Source organism: Furipterus horrens, unplaced genomic scaffold (assembly GCF_987537825.1).
Source record: "Furipterus horrens unplaced genomic scaffold, mFurHor1.1.pri manual_scaffold_13, whole genome shotgun sequence".
NCBI classification, from domain to species: Eukaryota; Metazoa; Chordata; class Mammalia; order Chiroptera; family Furipteridae; genus Furipterus; species Furipterus horrens.
In genome coordinates, this window is record NW_028327183.1 from 18144194 (window position 1) to 18158898 (window position 14705).

Below are 14705 nucleotides of genomic sequence, written 5' to 3' on the forward strand. Positions count from 1 at the left end.
CTTATATGCAGTCTAACATTTCCCTGTTAGAAAAGAATCCTATTTACTCTGGATCTGCTTTCAGTGTTAATGGAAACTAGACGTTCACTGTTATTGTCCCGGTAGCATTGTGTTCTCCCTGGGGAAAACTGATCTACAGCAGCCTAAGCAAAGAGTGCTTGTTTGCTTTAAGCAGAGAGAAATCTGAACTACAAAATACCCAGAAAGTCTACAGGTAAATTATTAGAAATTTAAGAGAATTTAGAGATGCTACTAAATACCAGGTCAGTATACTAAAGTTAATTGTTTGAAAATTGGATCTTTTTTCAAAAGATATAATAGCAAGAACCTAGGAATAAATGTAACCAAAGATGTATAAAACTTCTATGGAAACAGCTATAAGGCTTGATTACGAGACATTCAAGAAAGGCCCAGGTTATACATTCTGCTATAAAATATCAAATCCAGCGTCCTCAGTGCCCTGCCTGGTTATAGCTAGAATGGCATTGAGCCAGGCCTGACCTGCATTGGCAAACGTGCAGTCGGGTGGCAACTGCATCTCACTTATATCTTGATTCCTTCTTGTTTACATCCCAGTCCCAAAGTATAAAACCAAATTGGGTGCTCCTCAGCTCTAAGATCTCTCTGTACAACTGATCCAAGCTCCTACACACCCTGTGAATCAGGAATAACCCTGTTCAATTGCATGGTCCAGGAGGGCAGGATCGTAACTGACTAACTGCTTCAACTCCTGAGCCTAGCCTTACGCAGTAGGCATTTAATAAGGACTTGTTGAATACACGACTGAATTAAGCTGTGAGTGGGTTGTTCTCTGGAAATCGGACCAAGTAGTTGGTACAAACAGATTGTCTCAGGGTTGGACATCCAGTTCAAAAGAAGTAGCCTCTTGAGCTTTGGGACAATGTTCAGTGTTTTGGGTTTGTTTGTTTTCTCAGAGAGGTGTTCTGCCTCCTACCTCCTGCCATGTGATATTTCAAGGACTTCCCTCTTGAACATAAGCTATAAACATACCTCTGTGACTAGAAAAGTTTCTGTTGTTTGACTTCTAGGTTTCCCACACTTTTGATCATGGCCATAGACTTAAACCTACTCTTATAAATCTTATTTCCAGACTCATTCGTCCTTGGATCAATCATTGTATAACCTTGTTATCCATCTTCTCTACTGTATGGAAGAGGTGAAAGTAAATTTTATTTGCAGAAAAGCTTCTGGAAGTAATTTATGTCAAGCCTATGATTCATTGAACTTATAATGTCATCAAAGGTCAACTCTCATCAAAACAATGTCTCAAAGTACTAAAGTATAATAATTATATAAAAATAATTTTGACAAAATCTTCTGTTCCCAATAGGTCATAGATGAGATAGCATGGAACTTTAGCAAAGCAATTCATGGTTTGCAAGCTCACAACAAACTACAGGAAGCTTGTGAGGTGCTCCAGAGACTGACAGCCTTTATCCCAGGATTTCCTCAGTCAGTTCAGGTGAGCAGAGGTTGATTGGAATGAACAAGATGTGAGGAAGGGGGAAGTGGAAAACAGAAAAAGAGAAAATGTGTGATAAAATAGAAAACAGAATCTGAAAAGTGTGCTCTGTGCAGAATTCAGCATTATAAAACTATTTTGTGGAGACTCAATTGAAATATTAGCAAGTATATTTGTACCTTTAAATCTGAAGTGTGTGGAAAAAACATGATCAGTAGTGACATTCTCATTTATCACATTACTGCCTTTCTGATATATGTCTTAGGAGGAATTACAGGAGACAAAAGTAGATCCACGCCTTGCTGTAGAATAGTGCAGCCTTGAAACAGGCATCAAGAATCAGTACCCCTGTGATATTTGCATTTGTTGCAACAAACTAAGGTGGTAGAATTAGTAAGGATTTTAATTTTCTGTTTTCCATTTCCTGTATTTTCAACTATTCTGCAATAAGTATATAAATGCAATCTGTAGTGGTTTATTTAGACTTTTTAATTACAGAAATAATATGTACCTGTTATTTAAAAAATAAGAACCAAAGCACATAAAATAAAAGGCATTCTAATCACTTTTATTAGTTTAGTATTGATTTGCTGTGCATAACCTTGCAAACATTTCTTTTTAAAGATTTTATTTATTTACTTTTAGAAAGAGGGGAAGGGAGGGAGAAAGAGGAGGGAAACATCAGTGTGCGAGAGATACACGGATCGGTTGCCTCTCACATGCCCCCCCAACCAGGGACCTGGCCCGCAACCCAGGCATGTGCCCTGACTGGGAATTGAACTGGCAACCTTTTGGTTCACAAGCCAACACTCAATCCACTGAGCCACATCAGCCAGGACCCTTCCAAACATTTTTGATGGTTTTATATTAATAAAAATGGAATTAAAATGTACATATTTTTCTGCCCCTTGATGTTTTTACTTAATTAATACTGTGTCATGGATGTCTTTTCATGTCAGTACACATAAAATGAACTCCTTTTTCTTAATGTTTGTTGGGGTATTTTCATTTGTTTACCCTTGCAAATAGTATATCCATGGACATCCCTGTACCTACATCTTTGAGTACTTCTGCCAATATTTCTGTGGGATAGGGTGCTAAGAAATAAAACTGATGGACTTCTAAATTTTCAATAGATGACTAAATAGCCCTCTGCTCCCAAAAGGAGCTGTTTCACATTCTAACCTACCTTTTCCCCTACACTATCATTTTTTCCAATTTCAAAGGCAAGAAAAGAAAAGAAAAAAAGAAAAACATTTTATGGATTACTAAGAAGGTTGAACATCATTTTTTGTATTTATTGGCCATTTTCCTTTCTCCTCTGAATTACTTCTTCATATCCATCCATTTTCCCCCATTGGGTTGCTTGTCTCTTTAGTGTTTGTAAGAGAGCTTTATTTATTATTGATATTAACCTTATGTTATATGTGTTGTAAGTATTTTGTACCCATGTCTTATTTTGTTATTTTATATTTTTATTTATTGATTTAGAGGGAGAGAGGAAGTGAGAAAGAGAAAGCAAGAGAGAAAAACATCAGTTTGTTGTTACATTTATTAAGGCATTCATTGATTGATTCTTGTATGTGCCCTGACTAGGGACCTTGGAGTATCAGGACAATGCTCTAACCAATGGAGCCACCCAGCCAGGGCCATGTTATTTTATATTTTGTTTTTCATATCTTTTATTTTGCAGATTTTAGGAAGTGTAACTTTGAAAATAAATAACATCTTAAAACACAAATAGTAGTACTTACAGTGAATATTCAGTAAATATCTGTCAGTTGGTTTATTTGACTTGTTTTACATTAGAACAACCTACAGAAAGAGAATTGGTATTATTTGTTTCATTTAGAACTTCTCCTTGTGATCTCTATTTTAAGTCTGTTTTGAATACTTTTGAGGTACTAGATACAAAGGGATAGTCTACTGAGTATTTTAGTTAGCACTGTTCTTTGCTTTGCTTTCTTTCTTTCATTTTTTTGTTGTTGTTCTTTAGCACTGTTCTTTTCTGCAGCATTTCTTTTTTAAGTTTAGTTTTGCTAACTGGACATTTGATCCACTTACCATTCAAAAAGGGTTATGTCAGTTACTTAGAATAACCTGAAATACAAATCCTTCCCATAGGTGATATGTAATAATATGTTTTTCTTCCCTGGCACATTATAATATCGCTTCTTATAAAAATGTATTTGAAATGTGTAACACCTTGTCAGAACACCAATGAATGTAAAACAATCAGGAATATATGTTTGCTCTTTAAAATTCCCAGGTTGATGCTGTTGACTCCCTTATTTACCTGAGTGAGCAATTACTGGAAAGCCCATCTGAGAATAACAGCACTCTCGACTTCAGAATTCCTGTGACTGTCTGCCTCTTTCACTCCCTCGACAATGTAGGGAAGGCTGGCAAAGCAAGTGGGTCAGGATCCAAGCACGACATTGCACAGGTAGGTGCGATATATGCCGGCGGCCGACTCCCCGTAGAAACTTTTTAATCTTGCAGGTCCAGGTATCACACAGCCTCTCCCTAGACTCTAAAATAGAACCCAGCTAAGTCTGCACCCCTGAAGAGACTGCTCTGTTAGGCCTGCTCTAGGTCCTCCTCTCTACCCTGCTAGTAGTGAGCCAAGACTACATAATGCAATAAATCTAGTGAAAAGAACTTAGTAAAGTGCTTGGCACACAGTGAACACTCAGTAAATCATATTTGCTATGCACATGAAATGTTCAACATTATTAATCTTCAGAGAAATGCAGATTAAACCACAATGAGTTATAACTTCATATCTAATAAGAAATGTTGGCAAGGAGGCAGAGAAATTGGAACCCTCATATATTGTTAGATTGTAAGATGATACAGCTACCTTGCAAAGCAGTGTGACAATGTTAAGAAGAGAATTACCATGTGACTTAGCAATTCCACTCCTTTGATTAGACCCACATATGTCCACACTGAAATTTGTGCAGTCATGTTCATAGCAGTATTATTCAAATAGCCAAAAAGTGGAAACAACCTAGATGTCTATAATCTGATGAATAGATACATAAAATATGATATGTCATAAGACGGAATATTATTTGGCAACAAAAAAGAATGAAGTACTGATACATGCTACAACATGGATGAACCTTGAAAATATTACGCTAAATGAAAGAAACCGGTCACCAAAGACCATATATTATGATTCCATTTATATGAAATATCCAGGAGAAGCAAATGTATAGACATAGAAAGTAGATGAGTGGTCGCTTAGGGTTAGAGGAGATGAGGACAGGAGAATGGACAGTGACTGCTACTGAGTTCTGGGTTCACTTTAGTGGAGAGAAAAATATTATAAAATTAGATCATGGTGCTAGTTGCATAACCCATGGGTATACCAAACAACATTGAACTGTACACTCTAAGTGGGTGAATTGTATGTGTGAATTTCATTGCAATAAAGCTTTTATAAAATAAAATATAAAAAACCTATCAGAAGCAGATCTAGGGCAGCTTATATCATGAGGCAAAGAAATAGGTATTTCCTTGGGTTTCCCTTTCAGTGATATAAAGGATGATGAGTCTTTAGCCAAACTACAGGTATTTTCTGTGGATCCTCTTTAATGAACGTCACCTTTCATTACATCATGGTCAAGATCCCTGTTCCTGTTCCAACCCCCCTCAAAATCATTATTTCACTAATACAGTACACTGAAGTTACATGGGTCTCATGATATTTCCCTTTAAATTCAGGTAGAAAATATTCTGAAAATGTCCTTGCTGGCCCTTGGGGAGATTCAGGAAACATTTCTACAGCAGAATCATTTTTCTGAGTCTTCAGTGACTTTGACCTCTTCCGTTGCTACCCTGATGTTGAGCAGGTAACATAGGAGGAAGGAAAGGGGAGAGTTTCATTTTAGGTTTTTGACCTTTAGAAAACATACATAAATTGATGTCCATTTAACTTCTTTTTTATTAGGCAAAACATATCAACTTTGCCGCTGAGTTCTTACACTCTTGGATACCCAGCACCTGTGAGGTTATCCTTCCCATCAGCCTCGGCTTTGGAGGAACTCTTGAATAAACACCCAGGAGTTAATGTTCAAGTAAGTGTGAAATTGATTCTGACCAGAATGAACATGAGATTTGATGGCTGTAGGCATTTGGGTGACAAGAATGCACCGTGAAATGTAAGCTAACCAGACCAAATGCAAGAAGGTTGTGTGTCATAATTTCTGTTTTGCACCGGTAGGATTGAAGGCCTCTTAAAAATTATCCAGTGTAAAGGTGGGAGTATTAAACAAGTTTCTGGATTTAACTGAGTTTCTGTGTTATGATGTGAATTGATCTCTACTCTTCACTATTTATACAAAGCTAGGAATATTTGAATAATTATTGATTCAATATACCGACCGAGTCATATCAGTATATTGTATTTTTTTCAGCAATTTCCTAACAGAAGTAGGATTGTTGCCTTATCCTGGAACACAGAATACTTACTTCCTAGTAAAATGAATCCTCTAGGTATAAAGATGTAAAAAAACAGTAATTCTGAGGGTCACAAGTAAATGACTCATCTTTAATTACTTTTCACATGCCTTTATAATGAGAAATATTTCATTTGAGATATAGCAAGGGGGAAATCCCAACATTTATCTTAACTTATGGTATGTGGTTACTTTATTATGTTTTGGGGCATTATTTTCAAATATTTCAGTAATTGATAAAACTGGAGTTTTCTTGTCTCCAGGTAACAGGACTAGCTTTCAATCCCTTCAAGGATTTTGATGACAAGAACATTGTTGGAAGCATTGGAAGTGTGTTACTAAGCTCTAATCGTAATTTGCTCCGAGTCCATGATTTAATGGAAGATATTGAGGTATGACTTTATTAGGGAATAAAATATTATAGAAAGGAATAGGAATTCCTGAAGAAGAGCATAGAAGGGTACAGCACCTTGAAGGAAATCATTTAAGATTTATGGCAGTGTCATTGTTCTGTCATTAACATCGTTACTTAGGAATTTCTACAAACTTCTCCTGTGAAGTTGTTTAGGTCTTCGACTATACAAGGGGGGAACCAAAAAACCCAGGATTTATTTATAAAAAATTGTATATTTATTCTTGCACGTTTAAATTTCAACCACCTTACAAGTACTCTGTTTGATGCCATACACGTAACAAGATGTTTTTCCCCTGCTCAGAACAGTTTTTGGATTTATCAATTCTGATGTCTTTTAGTGCTTTTGCTGTTTTTTGTTTCACCTCTTTCACATTGGCAAAACATTTCCCTTTGAGGACTTTTTGCATCTGGGGAAACAAACAAAAAAAATGTCGCTCGGGGTGAGATCAAGCGAACAGGGAGGGTGGGGTACTGGGATCATGCCATTTTTGGTCAAAAACTGCTGAACACTGGACATAGTGTGGGCAGATGCTCTTGTAAATCACCCATCATGAAACGGGCAAATGTGTTGAGTTTTCAAAAAAAATTCACTGAAGCCGATCACAGCCTCTCATAATAACGCCCGCTGGTGCACTGACACAGACGGGTTCCTAGAACACTCAGCTAGTGGGGGAAGCCTGTACTACACAGGGCCTGCCATTCAGAAGATAGTTCCAGTTTTTTTGTGGCCCCCCATCATATGCTCTTTCTTAACCCCTGACACTGTGTTACCCACTAAAATTCAAAGAGGAAGACATAGGAAGTTTCATCCCATTTTCATTATAAAGGAGATTGAAAGGTATCAATGGATGAACCATCCTAAACCTCAAGGCTGATTTACTGTCTGTTATTCTAGATCATTCTCTGGAGAAATGCAAGCATGGAAACCTATCCCACCAGTGTCAACCTGAGCACAGACCATTTTACTATCACAGTGAACATTACTTCCCTGGAGAAATCCCTGATCGTGCGCATAGAGCCCGAAAGTCTCGTTCCAGTGACACTCTACCTGGGGTTCCAGTATCAGCCTAACCACACTTCCTTCCTCCTGAATATCACCCTTCCAAAGGCTCAGGTGCGGCAGAAAGGTAAACCCTCTCAGATGTCTGCAGTTTACTACTTCGCAATGTATTTTTTTCCTTTTTAAATTAGCTTTTTATTTTGAGATAATTGTATATTCACATACAATTGTAAAAAATAAAACAGAAACTCCATATACTTTTTCTAAGATTTAATTTAATTATTTTTTAATTTTCACCCTAGGACATATTTTCATTGCTTTTAGAGAAGAGAGGAAGGGAGAGAGAGAAACATCTATGTGAGAGGGAAGCATCGATTGGTTGCCTCTTGTACATGTCCAAACCAGGGATTAAACCTGCAACATTTTGATATACGGGACGATGCTCCAACCAACTGAGCCACACCAGCCAGGGCTCTTGTACTTTTCACCCAGTTTCTCCTAATAATAACATCTTGCCTAACTATAGGGCAATATCACTACCAGAAAATAGCACTGATACAATGCATTAATCTTAGTCAAATTCCACTACTTTACAGGCACTGCTGTGTGTGTGTGTGTGTGTGTGTGTGTGTTTAGTTCTGTGTAATTTTATCACATATGTAGATATATGTGAGCATGAAATGCATTTTTGAAAAGATGGGTTGTGGGATAAATAGAAGAATATATATGTTATAAAGCAAATTTAGTAAAATGTTAATTATGGAATCCAGTGATTATATGAGTGTTCACTGTAAAATTCTCTCAGCTTTTCTATATGGTTGAAATCTTTCATAAAATGTTGAGACTCCTGCAGGAGTAAAGTTTTAACATAATGGGTCATAAATATTTCAGACTTTTATAGATGAATATATATATATATGCAATGTATCATTTATGTTTCAGCTTTATTTCTAATCTTAGATTTAGATAATTCCTGGAGATATCTCCATAAGTTTGGTATAAGGTCAGAATGACTACATTGTAATTTAGAAAAGTTAAGAATTTCTGAGACACATATAAATAGCTAAGAATTTCTGAGATATATAAATAGTGCCTGGAATATACTTGACCAAAAACCTTTAAAAAGTAGTACTGAAAAGTCTTAAGAACTACCCTTTTGCCTTAAAAATGTTGGGAAAAATAGTAATCAGAATGGATAAAGCATGTTATATTCTCCCTTCCTGACAGCCTTTCCATATTGGTCGAACTTTTCATGGCCCTTGAATAGGCCTCACTAACACAGGGACAATCACTATGTAAGTAAAGGTCCCTTTAGACAAGGGACCTGAGGCAGCAGCTCTCACTACTGGGTTGCCAGCTACAAAGTTCTGTCTGCATTACCAGCAGGCTCTTTACCAAGTCAGAACATGCACTCCGTTCTTCTTGCTGATTTTGGCACTAATATCATGTCTTTGGGGGCTGGAAAAAATCTTAGAGATCCTTTCCAACTTCTAGTTTGAAAGATAAGAAAACTAGAGAGATTGGATGACTTCCCCTCAACAGCCACCGGGTGACAGAGCTGGGCCTGAAGTCCGGCCTCTGCGTGCAGTCCAGGGCTTCCTCCTGCAGCCACTCTCTTCCTGTCCTCGCTTCATTGTGGGGTTTCTTTTGTCACTGAGGTCTTATATCTACTAATTTTGGAGTGTGATGATTTTATTTTTATAAAACTCATTTATACCTAAATTTTTGTTTATCAAAATAATATGATTTTTTTACTGCAACATGAATAGTCCAGAGCCCTGAATTGTATCACGGGTTATTTAAAAAAAAAAAAAAAAAAAAAGTAGTTTGTGACTCTAGGGTTATTACTTTGTAAAATAAAATAATAGGCCCTTCAGAAGAAAGGGTCTAATGGTATATTTCTCCCATGTGCAGTGCCAGTAAGCCCTCTGCTTTGTTCTCAGATGAGGAATATACGTGGGTGCTGACTCCAGAGAGTTTGCAGTATGGGGTCGGCATCTACCACATAACAGCTGTGTTGAATAAAAGCCTGGAGGGTGCTCAGCAGGAGCCCACCCTGTTCTCCGTTGTAACTGCTGTCACTCAGTGCTATTTTTGGGACAGCCACAACAGCACGTGGAAGAGCAGCGGATGTCAGGTAAGAAGCTGTGCCACTCCACTACCTCTCTTCTGGCTTAGCTGGCGTGAAACATGGTGCACCTGTGACCTTGGGTCCCTTCAAAGTCATAGAAGAAAAGGAAACCAGTCTGGGGAAAAGAAGGGCTTGTGTAGTGGGCTGGGCAACAGTGAATCTTTGGAGCAGGCTTGTGCTTTATATCTTAATGTCTCAAACATCAGTTCAGGGTGATTGTGACAATTCTAGATAAAATAAGAAAAGCAGTATATGGAAGCATTAAATTCTACAAGAATTATGTTGTGGGTAATGAAATGAAATGAATGTCCTGCTAAATAAGAGAGAATTTTTGTACTTAAAAATAAGCTAGCAACACTGGCTGGTGTGGCTCAGTGGATTGAGCACTGGCCTGTGAATCAGAAAGTCGATGGTTCCATTCCCAGTCAGGGCACATGCCTGGGTTGTGGGCCAGGTCCCCAGTTGGGGGCGTATGAGAGGCAATCAATTGATGTTTCTTTCACACATCAATGTTTCTCTCCCTCTCTTTCTCCCTCCCTTCTTTCTCTAAAAATAAATAAAATTAAAAACAAAAAAAGCTAGCAGATGCTTGTATATCCAACCCAGGTTGGGACAGATTGTCACTTTTGTAATTATTGCCTACTTCCATGTATATGCCCACTTTAAAATGGCACTGTTCATTTTCACACTAGTGATTTATGAGATCCTGTCTGATTTAAATCCTGGTTTAGTTGCACAAAGAATGTGGTGCTAGGTTCTAGAAATCATGAGGCTGTCCTTAAACCACCTGAGAAAGTGTCATCCAGATTGGAATAGAAGAACAGAGCATTCTCTGGAAGGCACCCACACCTTCCAAGGCCTCAGGCAGTGATTTCTGGATGATGCGGAACCATGCTTCTCAAGCAAATCCTCCGCGGGAAGCTTGTCAAAATGCAGATTCTGTTGCAGGAAATCTGGCCGGGCCTGAGATTCTGCCTTTCCAACACGCGCCAGGTGGTGGCAGTTCACCTGGTCAGGGAAACCACCCTTTGAGTAATGAGACTTGAGAGTTTTTCTCCTGTCACAACAATGACCCACTGATTGCAAGGCTTCAGGGTATTTCCTGCCTCCCTGAAGCCCTATGTGGTGTTTGGGCAGCGCTGCAAGGAACAGGGCGAGAGCTTCCCCCAAGCCCAGAACAGAACGTAGATTGGGCCGTGGGAAGAAGTCAGTCGTAATGACACTACTTTAGATGTTCATCTGCTAAATCAAACATGGAATTGGTACTTTCCATTTATTCACCTAGTGACATTTAAAAAAAATTTTTTTATGAAGAAATATTATGATATGGAAAGTTATAGGGAAAATATAATAAAACTATTAAACACAGTTTTATCACAAAATTTTTATTTTTCTCTATTTAGTTTAGATTTTTTTAAATAATAAAAACACTTAGGACTAATCTCAGTCCTCTGTGTATCCTTCACCAGTTTTATTTCCTTCCTCCCACAAAGGGAAACCAGTATCCAGCATTTGAATTTGTTACATGAATTCATCCTTTTGGCAAATATCTTCTGCACACCAGGCCCAGGGCTAGGGACTAGAGGTACAGTGATGGACAAGACAGTGTCCTCATGAGCTTACGTTCCGATGAGGAGACCGACAAAAGCAGACACATAAGTATCTTTGGTGTAAATGGCACCGAACCATAAATACTCTTCTTAAACTTGGTTCTTTTTCACTCAACAGTTACCCATATTTATATTCATTTAATTGCTGTACAGTATTCCACCCGTTTGCCCCTACTTTTATATTAATTTGTTTGTACATTCTGCTGTTACTAGACATACAGGTTGTTTCCAACCTTTTATAGCGGTAAGCAGTGCTGACAGAAACATTCTTTTTCATGTCTCCTGTGCACGTGTGTGAGTTACCCCCCAGGGTAGACATTCAGAGCTGGACTTGCTGGACTCGAAGGGTTTGTCCTTCTTTAGCTTTACTGAATGTTGCCAAACTGCTCTGCACATTGGTTGCACCAGTTCACACTACCCCCAGCAGTGACCAGGACCCAGACATTCTTTCCCCTCTCTAAGTTGCCTGTGTTTGTGTTTTATGTCTGTCCCTTCCTTAGCACTCCGTTCCATTAGCGTCATTGTCTTGATTCTAATTCCAGGTTGGGCCACGGAGCACAGTCTTGAGGACACAGTGTCTCTGTGACCACCTTACCTACTTTGGCAGCGACTTCTTCATTGTGCCCCGGACAGTGAATGTTGAGGACGCAGTCAAGCTATTCCTGCGTGTGACCAACAACCCTGTTGGAGTGTCATTGCTGGCCAGCCTTTTGGGATTCTATCTGCTCCTATTTGTGTGGGCTTGGAAAAAGGATCAAGCAGATATGCAGAAGGTGATGAGTCTTTGAGTCCAAAAGTTTTGCCAGTGTCTTGAGTATGTGGGACAAAATGGAAAAAAAAACCTTGATCAAAAGAGGCAGGTCTCATCATTCTAGATAATGTAGAAATTCAGGTGCACCTTTTCTTAAATTTCTCTTTATATCTACTCTCTCAAGGCCTCTCTCCTTTTTTTCCTTTTAGCCAAGGTTGAATTCTCATATGATTCATTTAGGAATAGGCTAAAAGAAAGCATCTAGAGAATTTAACTATAACCAAATGCAAGTTTATCTCACTATATACATTGCACATGAAAGTTATGTGTAAGTCAAATTAGAATTTAATGTAATTGCAATATATTAAAAACCTGTAAGAAGTCTTTTTTTAAAACAAAAAAATACTTTGATGACTGCCTGTTCTTAATTTCTGTTCTATTTCTTTCTAGTTCTTGTGTTTTCTTATACTTCGAAATTGTGGAATACACAGCATGTACAATCTCTTTCTTGCAGTGGGTGTACAGGACTGCCAGTTTTAGTAAATTAAAGAAAACAGTACACTTGGGGAGGATGGGTGGAAGTGGAAGATGGTATGGGGGAATAAATTGTGATGGAATTAATTAATTAATAATACAGGACATTCAATTAAATTTTAACTTCAAATAGATAGTAATGCATTTTTAGTATAACTATGCCCCCAAATTACTCAATGTTTGTCTGAAATTCAAGTTTAACTGGATGTTTTATGTGTTATCTACCTGGGTGGGAGGGAAGTGGGAAGAGTTAGAGGCCCAAGGCCTGATTGATCCTGTGACTATTTCATCTGAGAGGCATAAACACTGGACTTCCAGCCTTCATCCCACTTTTCTCACCTAGCTTAGGGCTGCCGCTCTGTTTATCATCCACCCACTCCTCACCTTTGCTTTCCGTAAGTGGCCAACTCTGCAGCAAGGCACCCTCCTGTTTCTTAGCTGGAGGAAGCAGCTCCGCTCAACTAAGGAAAGGTCAGCCAATTTTCTTGGTTCTGCTTTTCCTGCAGGTGAAGGTTACTGTCCTGGCTGATAATGACCCCAGCTCTCAATTTCACTATCTTGTTCAGGTCTCCACTGGATATCGAAGAAGGGCCTCTACGACAGCTCAGGTAAATAAATAAATGTTCTTCTTTCATTGCTCAGTGTCTTCTACCACATGAGATACACTCTGATATCTGGAGTCCTGTAGCACTTACAAGGGGTCTCAGAGGGACACTTCCTAGTTCTAAACCGTAAATCTGAAGATCCCTCTATACTTGTCCAAGATCCCAAAGAACCCATCTCTGTACATTTTCTCTGTCTTTATCTTTCTCCTGAGGGATAAACCCAAAGAACAACATAATCACACTAGAACTTCCTGTATTTTATCTTTCCTTGTCATGTCATAGGTGGTTATCACCCTTTATGGGTCACAGGGACGGAGTGAGCCCCATCACCTTTGTGACTCCCAGAAGGCAGTCTTTGAACGTGGGGCACTGGATGTCTTCCTCCTGAGCACTCCGTCCTGTCTGGGGGAACTGCATAGCCTTCGGCTCTGGCATGACAATTCGGGCGTCAGCCCTTCTTGGTAAGGACCTGAGTCACGCTGGCTTGTTGTTCTCTGTGGATTTAGCATTCTGGGGCAAGTGTAGCACACTGTATTTTTTAACCATTTATCCATCAATGGACATTTAGGTTGTTTCCATTAGATTACCTCTTATTGCAACATGGTTATCTTCCTTTTACTATAGGTATGTAAACCAGGTGATTGTCAATGATATGGCAAGTAACAGGAAATGGCATTTCCTATGCAATTGTTGGCTGGCTGAGGACCTTGGAGCCTGTGAGCGTGACCGGGTCTTCATACCAGTCTCAAAGAAAGAGCTCCTTTCCTTTAGGTATTGTTGGGAAGTGACAGTGTTTACAGGTCTCTGAAGCTCTTTCTTTATTCTTTCCTTCAGATTGTATAATTTGCTTTATTTTGTTAAAGATTTTATTTATTTTTAGAGAGAGGGGAGGGGAGGGAGAAAAACATCGATGTGAGAGAGAAATATTGATTGACTATCTCCCATACATGCCCTGACCAGTAACTGAACCCACAACCCAGTAGATGTCCTGACTGGGAATCGAACTGGTGACCTTTTGTTTTGCTGGCAACGCCCAACGAACTGAGCCACACCAGTCAGTGCCAGATTGTGTAATTTAAATTGACCTATCTTAAACTTTGCTGATTTTTTCTTCTGTTTATGTTGTTGAGCCTCTCTAGTAAATATTTTATTTCCCTAGTATATTTTTCAACTACAGACTTGCTATCTGGTTCTTTTTAAAAATAATTTTTATATTTCTATTTCACAAGATACCATTCTCATTTACTTTCTTAAAGTTATTTAGACATGGTTTTCTTTAGTTCTTTGAACACATTTAAAAGAGCTAATTTGAAGTCTTTGTCTAGTAAATCTAGTGTCTTGGCTTCTGCAGGGACAGTCTGGGGTAGGGATTGTCTCTGGCTTCACAATCTGGAAATGTAAGTAAATTTGCTCCAAAGAGAGCCACTGTCTATTTTTCCAGGGCTGTCAGCTTATACCAAGATTCCTTGAAAGGTAGTCCAGGGGCAAATATTTTATTGAGGCCTCGATGAGAAGTGTGTGTGGATAATCGCCTCGCACGTTGCCTTTGCTGTGGTGCCGGCCTTCCGGCAGCCCAGCTGTTACTTCAAGTGTACCACCCCTTCTCCTTTTAGTATCTTACCTCTCTCTGTGGTGGTCCAGATTTTACCGTGACTCTTTTTACTGTAGGTTTATTGTTTCATCCTGTTTGGTACTCAGAAGATACTTTAT

At 38.8% G+C, this 14705-nt stretch overlaps 1 protein-coding gene across 1 annotated transcript in view; it reads left to right on the top strand.

Moving 5' to 3' along the window:
• PKD1L3 (polycystin 1 like 3, transient receptor potential channel interacting) overlaps nt 1–14705 on the top strand; it is a 60059-nt gene that overhangs the window by 12847 nt on the left and 32507 nt on the right. Inside the window, 11 exon segments of the mRNA XM_090259017.1 lie at nt 1352–1483; nt 3753–3929; nt 5216–5343; nt 5442–5568; nt 6213–6341; nt 7260–7491; nt 9308–9501; nt 11648–11878; nt 12897–12998; nt 13278–13456; nt 13620–13766. Coding sequence (XP_090115143.1) covers nt 1352–1483; nt 3753–3929; nt 5216–5343; nt 5442–5568; nt 6213–6341; nt 7260–7491; nt 9308–9501; nt 11648–11878; nt 12897–12998; nt 13278–13456; nt 13620–13766 — 1778 coding nt within the window.